The 9,383-nt window shown below is 28.8% G+C and overlaps 1 protein-coding gene and 1 non-coding gene across 2 annotated transcripts; one reads left to right on the forward strand and one right to left on the reverse strand.

The window, feature by feature from the left end:
• The first annotated feature begins 1,057 nt into the window (after positions 1-1,057).
• Positions 1,058-5,372, forward strand: LOC145183406 (transmembrane emp24 domain-containing protein 10-like). The gene is made up of 5 exons (XM_090086230.1): positions 1,058-1,305; positions 3,870-3,981; positions 4,122-4,198; positions 4,541-4,667; positions 4,871-5,372. The coding sequence occupies exons 1-5, from the start codon at positions 1,132-1,134 to the stop codon at positions 4,993-4,995; spliced, it is 615 nt and encodes a 204-aa protein (XP_089942356.1). The 5' UTR covers positions 1,058-1,131; the 3' UTR covers positions 4,996-5,372.
• Positions 5,373-8,419: 3,047 nt separating this feature from the next.
• Positions 8,420-8,501, reverse strand: Trnal-aag (transfer RNA leucine (anticodon AAG)). The gene has a single exon. It is a non-coding gene; the product is annotated as a tRNA-Leu (tRNA).
• Positions 8,502-9,383: the final 882 nt, after the last annotated feature.

The following is a 9,383-nucleotide window of genomic DNA, read 5'->3' on the forward strand; positions in this document are numbered from 1 at the left end:
TTATTTCATTTTGATTGAAAATGAGTAAATTCTTATATTATTATAAATTCTTATATTAATATAAATTCTTATATTAATATAAATTCTTATATTAATATAAATTCTTATATTAATATAAATTCTTATATTAAGCGTGTGTTACAGACCTTTTTTTTTAGTTTGTAATGCACACTGAAAAACTTGTTCGCGTGGAGGTTGACAATGCTTTCTAACACAAAGTTGTAGAATAAAAACAAAACAAAAATTGAAAATGAAACAGAGCTTTTGAAAATCTAAACTTTTCCTTTTGTGAACCTCTATTCCATCTAAAAAACAGAAAGTTAAATGACAACGGAATAAAACGCGAATAATAAAATGCTCCATTACTTTCAACAAGTTCTCTAAACTAAAAGTGAACGAATGTTTAAACCCTTAAATTTCAACCCTTACCAAACTTTAAACCCTTCTGAATTCATTATCAAAATGAATAAAATAAAAGTAATTAAACTTTAATAAACCTAATTTTCATCTCGAAAGCTATCGACCATCTTTCCAACACCCTCTTTCTTTTTCTAACTTCACAAAAAACTTAATGAACGAATCAAGATATGGTTATAAAAATTGAAAGAAACTTACCTTCTTTTTGAGATAATCGGCGATACGTAGCGACATTTGGTGAGTTTGTATTCGCAAATGCATTTTTTCTAATTTGGAATTTCAGAGTATTTTCAAAGCTTTCTTCAAAAATATCTCAAAATATCTATATATGTGTTAATTTTTAAGCACCCTATTCATTGTCCTATTCGAATCGCCAAAGCTTTTTAATTTATACTTGGTATGTGGTAGAAACATGGGTTACCTTTTGTATTAAAGTGTATTTTAACCATGCTTAACCTGACATTATCGACGTTTCTAAAAATATTAAACATATAAGACCCAAAATTTCATTTTTTTCCTAAGTAGAAAAATTGGACAACTGTGGGTCTTCCCCTACAGTCGTCATCTGCTTCGTTTCTTTTAAATATTGCTAAAATGTATTATTAGCAAGAATAAATTTTCTAAAGTGGAAACTCATCTTTAGCGGTTGATTCGTTCTCCCAACCGCCACGTTAACGCCGAAGTTATCAAGTTCTGACTGTAAAGAACACAAATATGGCGACAAGGATTACAATCTTAATTTTATTAAATCTAGTTTTTCAGGCCGAGAGCTTATCTTTTACTCTATCAGCTAGGAATAAAAAATGTTTAAGAGAAGAAGTCCATAAAGATGTTCTTGTTACTGGTGAATATCGCTTATCTGAAGCTCCTATTAAAACACATTTAACGGTAAAAGTTTTTTAGTTCGTCAAATACTCTTCGTTCTTAAAGTTATTTATATCAAATCTCACACTAGTAGCTATAACAGTATAGAATAAACCTAAAACATTTTGCTACACTTTTTGTCCACTGCCATCACGAAATTTGAATTCAGGAATTATGCGCTTGATAAATGTGTTAATTTTTTAAATTTTCTTTACAAAGAGTATAATATGTCATTTTATGGCTTGCATTTAATTGAACTTTCTATTATGGTTGCCAACAGTAAGCTTACTATCATGTTTTGTTTTTATGGTATCAAATAAGTATGAGCACAGATCAATTTTTGATTTTTTTTCACAATAAATACATTTTTAATTTTTAAAATTTTGTTATTTCTTCACAAATTGTAAACAGTTCTTGTATCATAGGATGCACAGTTCCACTAAAAATACCTTTATATATATATATATATATATATATATATATATATATATATATATATATATATATATATATATATATATATATATATATATATATATATATATATATATATATATAGGGGTATTTTTAGTGGAACTGTGCATCCTATGATACAAGAACTGTTTACAATTTGTGCAGAAATAACAATATATATATATATATATATATATATATATATATATATATATATATATATATATATATATATATATATATATATATATCAAGGTAACTTCTAAATAACCTCTGATCCCTTAATTTTGAAATTCTTAACATATTTTAAATTCAATTTAAACTAAGTTTTCTGCTTTTAGTGACTTAATAATTGGCATTTATTGCTGAGTTGTTTTGATCACAATCAATTAGCCCTTACTATTATTAAGTCAACATGTGAAACTTTGTGCTACAATGGCTTTTACGATTGAAATTTAACATTGATGTGTTTTCCTAAAGGCTTTTTAAAAGTTTTATATTTTGCATATGATCAACTTTCTAACTAAACTGCAGGCATATATGAAATGTGGCTAGTGATACTCTCAATCGAAATATTGTAATAATTTTTCTCCCTTTCACAAAATTCTTTGCAGAAAATCTCATCAGGATTTCAAAAATACTAATTAGTGTTATTTTTAAAAATTCAAGAGAAATATAAACAATTTACTTTTTAATAAACAGCTATATTAAATTAATAGAAACAGTGGTAAATATTTTTGATGAAATAAATCATTTTGTTAAAAAACAGGGTTTTGTCGCCAAATCCAGTACTTGCCAGCCTCTCTGTTGATTGTCTTTGTCATTTTTGTGCTCAGCCTGATAGATTACAACAAAAATTGTCCAAAGGCTCAAAGAAATCTCGGTGAAAGGGTCCAATTTAACGAAATAATCACAGAATTGACTTTTTAAAATGTAACAAATATTTTTTAATATTGAATAGTATTAGTAAAACGTACAAACATTTTTTAATATTTGTTACATTTTAAAAAGATTTGTTGGTCATTCTTTGTCCTTGTCTTGAAAAATAGTTATAGAATCCGTATTATACTAAAGAGTTTTTAAAAAGTTGGAATTTTGTTTATGATACTGTTTTTTTAAAAAAAAAAAAAAGGAAAGAATTGTAAGGTTATTAATGAATACATTAGAAAATAGAGAAAATTATTACACTATCTGTTTTAATATTATAGAGTTACTTGACAGAATTCCATGCAAGAAGTTAAAAAATCTCTGGGGTTTTTTTTAATAAATTTAGCAATATTGCAACTAATATGGAAAGACATTTACCGTTTCTATTTATCCTTAATAACATATATTGCCTGTTGATATATAAAAATCTATTGTCTGGCAAAATCTGTGTATAATAAAGTTGATAAATGATACATTAAAGAATTGTTGTGACCAACGAAAAATTTATTTGCTGTTGATTAAGCAAATATTATCAAATAATTTTTATTCAAACGAATTCTTATATATCAACAATGTTTAAGGATTCATTTGAATAATTAAGATTATTTTTTACCTTTCATTATGGCCATCAGTAAGTATTTCTTGAAATAGAAATGCTAAAACTTGTTTAATCACTCTTAAATACCAATATTTTCATATAAGCATTCTTATTTAACCAATTTTTCATTTCTATAACTTAAGGAGAGTATTCCTGATTCTACCCATTACACATTTCATATTGACTTTTAAATATAAACAAAAATCAATTCAACATTTTGAAAGCATTATTGTTCAGACTGCATTTTGAAAGCATTATTGTCTAATCTGCAGTTTAAAAAATTTATTTTGAAAATTTTATAATGAAAGTGGGAAATAAAATTCATACCATAGTTATAAGTCATGTAACCCTCCATATATAAAAATCTAGACACATATATTATAATGAATATTTACAACTTTATCCTGTATGCTGATAAATTTGGCATATGAAAGTTGCATGTATAAAAAATTAACACCTGGCTGTGTTCGCTATATTTTTATAGTTCTCATTTGTGAGTTAACTTGCTGATTTTACTGATTTATGCTAAAAAAAAGCCATTTTATAGACGTAATTGTTTTGCTTTTTTGAATTTATTCTGTAAATAAATTTTTATGATTCATAATTTTAGGTTATTGATACAAACGGCCATGTTTTATACAAGAAAGAAGATGCGCAAAAAGGAAAGTTTGCATTTACTTCAGATGACTACGACATGTTTGAAGTTTGCTTCCAGAGTGAAGGTTTGTTGGAAATTCATAAGAATGGCTTAGAATTTTAAAGTTAAATGTTATGTAGATTAAAGACTCTGTGGTTACATAAATTTTCTGTATATTTTATTCTAAATTTTCAGTCTATTTAAGTAATTTTTCCTTCTTCTTAGGAACACATGGCCAAGGCATAGATAGAGAAATATTTCTTGATGTTAAAACAGGAGTAGAGGCAAAAAATTATGATGATGTAAGTTGCATTCATTTCTTTATAAAAAAGAAATTTTTTTATGTGCCCCTTTTTAGGATAATCTTCTCCTAAAACCCTTATGGCATTAAAACCTACAGCATTAAGTTTTAATTCGTGCATTGTCAGTACTATTGTATGTAAAGTATCAATGTGCGAATAGTATCAAATAAACTGATTACAATTAAGTAGTTGTATCTAAACTAAGACAAAAAGTTTTAAAAGATATTTATGTTTTAAAGTATTTGAAACACGATTAAATTTTTGGTGACTTTTTTTATTTTGGTACTTAGTATCAAAGATGTTGTAAATATATAGTAACAAAATATTTATCTTTATTTACAGTTACAAAAGACTGAAAAACTAAAGCCAATGGAGTTAGAATTAAAGAAATTAGAAGATCTTTCAGAAGCTATTGTTAATGACTTTGCTTACATGAGATCAAGAGAAGAGCAAATGAGAGATACAAATGGTGAATGCAATTTTTTTTTAATTTAAGCTTCATTTTTAAGAACTTTTGTTTTATATCCTTTTTTAAAAATTCTGCTTCCTTGTTTTTTTTTTATCTATCCCCTTGTCCCTCAACTGTCCCCTCGCCCTTCTTTTTCTTCCTTTATTTAGTAATTTTTTATTTGACATGGTTCAGAAAAGTAAAAAAACACTTTTTTCTTTTAGAATCTACTAGCGATCGTGTGTTGTATTTCAGCATCTTTTCTATGTTGTGTTTAATTGGCCTCGCAATATGGCAAATCTTTTATTTGCGAAGATTTTTTATCGCAAAAAAACTTATCGACAACTAAAAGTAAATTTACTCTGTTTTAGTAATGAGATTTTGAAAACGAAAAAAAATAAAATTAGGCTATTTTTGCTATTCTGGTGACCTTGCAGATAAATTCGTGAGGGTGTATAGCTCGTAATATGGTGCATTTTACTCGTACTGCTTATAATAATAGCTTTTCAATGTAAATCTTAATTCACTCCTATGCGTTTTCAGTTCCTCGGACTCAAATTTTACTAAAAGTAAATATTTTCCGTTCTCTTTTTACAATTTCAGTATCTATTGTATTGATGTTACGGGTGTTTATTGTGTATTTATGAATGTAACCTTAAATTATAGGGTAAAACATGTTTTTTCGCTAATTTAGTTAGCAATCCCTAAACAAATTTAACTTTCTATTGTTATGGTTTTTTTTTTGTCTAACTAGATTTTTTTTTAATTGATTTTTTTTTTTTTTGACTCCTCGGACTTGGAAGAAAATAATCATTTATTTACTACTTAAAAGTTACTCCCCCGATTTTTTAAGGCTAGTTAATATGTGCTCTCTCAAGTAGATAATTATTTCCCCTGGAGAGGAATTATTAGGCTGATAAAACTCCTGGTCAAAATAAAGCCATTTCAAAATGAATAATTCTAATACTCGATTATTGAGTGATCTTTGATCGTTGCGTAACATCAGACGTTTGTAATTGTAGAGCTTAATCCCACTAAAGTAAAAAAGTCTGTTGATGTGATCTTTTGTTTTGCTCTAAGAAACACGGGAGTAAACATGGGGTAAACACGGGGGGTAAAGACTTTTGACCGATTTTTAATTCCAAGGTTTTAGCAAGTCAAAAGAGAGCTCTGAGGAGCGTTCTCCACCCCTAACACTATCACGCTCTTCCCAATTAACCTCTGGGTATTACGAAAATTTTTTTTAAAAAAAACTTTTTACTCCTCAAGGTTTCAAGTAAAATTTAAAAATGAGCCTAACTTCCAAACAAAAGTTGTCTTAATGTCAAAAATTTCAATTTTTTGCCACTTTTTTAAAAACTTTAATTTGAAAAATTATAAACAAACAAGATGTGATTCAATATCATTTTTTCATGGTACAAAAAAGAACTGGAGTTATAATGTGGCTTCTTCAAATGTTTTTTTAGTTAAATGCACTCCATTTTTAATACACTTATAACAAATAGCAATATTGAGTGTTTCGTATGATAGATCATCGGAAATACTGCACGAAATTCAAACAAATATCCAAAAACTATGGACATTCATTAAAATTTTATCTGGGAAAAAAAATTGATAAACGATTTTGCTGGCTGTGAACATGAAATGTTTTCCCTAAAAATATTCACAAACAAAAAAAACAGTTTTTTTTAAAATGTCGCTAAAAATAACTCACTCCATTGAGAGCAAAGTTCTTTGTGTTATTTTTGATAATGATAGTTTTGATAGTTGAATAATGATGATAGTTTTGGAAAAATGATACAACCTTGATTCCTTTTCTTCTTGTTTAAGGATTCTAGAGATTTTCAGAATAAATCAGTAATTGGAGTTATTAATTCTGCAAATTGAGAGCCATACTGAAGAAGCTTTTGCTTTCATAATTTTTATCTGTGATCTTATGGAATCTGTAAACTTGAATAATTAAACAATATATCAGAATGGCTGTTTTTTAATTGGCTGGTTAACTTTAGGATTACTTTTTGTACGAACTACGTCGAGCCATTTTTGCACAAATCAGCTTCATTATGCTGAATTTTTTTATGGTTACCTAAATTTTCGTTATTCATATATGCATCCAATGCTATAAATTGGATTATTTATGCATAACGACGCCCAATGGCTGAATTTATGCGAGACGTTTAATGGTGATGATGTAACTGAAGAGGAAAGACAATGTAAAAACTAAACATGTAAATTTTTTCAATGTTTGTGCGTGTTTAAGTGAAATTTTTTTTACTTTTTACTTTCTAAACTTATAAGCTTGTATATACTATTATTTTATTATTGTTATTTTTATATACTTTCTAAGTGTGTACTGATATATTATTAGAATACTGTAATCCAGGATGTTAGCGAGTGAATGAATGAGGCCCTGGATGAACAACTTTCTCCGGTGGACCTCTCAAACCTACGGACAGCTGATAGGGAAGGGGGAAGCTTTCCAATTGGCACTCCTCCTGTTGTATTTGTTATAGCTAAAATTTTCTTTTGGGTAATGAAGAAAACAAAAAAACAAACATCAGATATGAAACCATTTTGACATTTTTTCGTTTTTTGAAAAAACTTAAAGACCGGCTACGTAAAATTTTTAAAGTTGTATCTCATTAACTGCACAACAAAAAATTACAATTTTAGGTTTCCTCGGAGGTAAGCACGAATCTTTGTCTTTATACTGTTCATCATCTTGCGCACAACAGATTCTGGAACTTTTCACACTCTTTCTCCCGTGACTTCAGCTCAGCGTCGGCACTACCTGTGACTTCTTAGACATGCATCCCTTGATAATCGCCCAGAAATTCTTGATCGGTCGCCATTGATGGCAGTTTGGGGGATTCAGATCATTCGGGAAGAAAACCAATTAGTCGTGTGACAAACACCTTTGACTAACGGCCACAACTGCATATCGCTTACCATATCATGAACACCAAATTGCTTGTTTGAAACGTAAAATTGGCGATCTGGGATCTGTTTTAAGCCAATTTCGACGTAAGTTTCATCGTCGATGATGTGACAGCCATCTCGAATTGTCATCACCGAATCAACTAATTTTCTAGCTCGCTTTTTGGTAGCCAAATTTTGTTTCTCATTGCGGTTAGGTACTTTTATGACTTTAAGAGACATCAAATTACAGAATTTACGCGCTTCTATCACGAATGGTCTTGAAGCTCCGTATCGTTGAGCTCGAATTCTGTTTGATAGGCTGCGATTTTGCTTGAATGATCGCTTTAAGTTCTCAACTAATTTCTTGTCGTGGAATCCTCGTTTTCTTCCTGAAACTTTCCTCAGTTGAATAGGTCCAGACTTCCGGAATCTAGAAATCACACGTTGGAATGTTGATCGAGATACTTTGTGGTTGTCTTTGCGATTGAAGAGTGTGAATCGCTTGGAACCGAAATAAATTTGAGCAGAACTTTTTCGCGAGCTTTTTCTTGTTTAGAACGGCCATTTTAAAAAGTATAAAAAAATTTTTTTTACAACACTTTATTTTTTAAATAGCTAAGACACATAGCTTTAATTTAAGACAAAAACCGAAATTTCAGACATGTTTTATCTTAAAAAATTTATCGTTAAAAAGTGCTCAAATTTTACGTAGCTTTTATTTAAAATTAATCTATTTTTTGAAAAATTATAGTAATGAATAGTTTGTCGAATAGATTGTCAATAGGTAAATCATGTAAACTTGACTATAATGCTTAAAAAAAAAAAAAAACAGAAAATTTGTTCGAAAAAGTATGTGATAGAGACGAGATTCGAACTCGCGCCACCGAAGTGACTGGTGCCTTAAACCAGCGCCTTAGACCGCTCGGCCACTCTACCGATGCATGTGGAAGATATAGTTTTTTATATAAAATATAATTATTTGAAAAAAAATTGTAAAAAAGAAAAGTTAACAGAAAAATATTTCAAACAACTGAAATCTATCAACTAAACACTATCGTGTTTAGTTGATAGATTTCAGTTGCTTTAGTTTAAAGCATAAAAGCTGTTATTATGTTCATGCTCCAGAAAGAATTGATTTAAAAAAACTTAAAAGAATTGATTTAAAAAAGTAGTGACCCTTCCGATTTCGCTAAAATTGAATACTTAACCCTTTCATGCGCTGGGTTGTTGTATAACAACAAATTAAACTAAGCTTCCCCAACTCAAATGGTGCATTTTAACCGATTGAAAACAATATTATTTTATAAAGGAGAGTTGAAAAAGGCTGTAGAAAGAGTCTACTTTAACATTTCATAGCACCACTGTCATTTTTGTAGATGATTTTTTATGGGTTATGTTAGTTATGGGAAAATAATTGGTGCATGAAAGGGTTAAAAATCAAAATGAATGAAAACCTTAATCGAAGAATTACGAGACTATTAAAGTTTAGTTTATCTTCATCATAAAGAGTCGAGTTTTAGCGTGCTTTCAATCTTTTTACGTTACGTTGACATCCGACAAGCAACGACAATATTTCACTACTCTTGGTTGAAACTTTGTATAAGGTCGTGCTGCTGATGCAGTTTCCAGATATATTTTCTCATAATAGGTAAAAAGTATTTTTTGGCAGGAAGGATTTAAAAATATTTTTAAATGGATTTTAAAACATTGTTGAATGGATTTTCCGCCGTTCACTTTACATTTTCCTGTTTTTCTCGTAATAAAAAAGATTTCCGCGACAACTGAAATTCGGTTCATTGAGGTCAGTCCAATCTTCAC

This window comes from Hydra viridissima, unplaced genomic scaffold, assembly GCF_058129835.1.
Source record: "Hydra viridissima isolate aposymbiotic clone 2 unplaced genomic scaffold, HvirCarnegie_v1 scaffold_4, whole genome shotgun sequence".
NCBI classification, from domain to species: domain Eukaryota; kingdom Metazoa; phylum Cnidaria; class Hydrozoa; order Anthoathecata; family Hydridae; genus Hydra; species Hydra viridissima.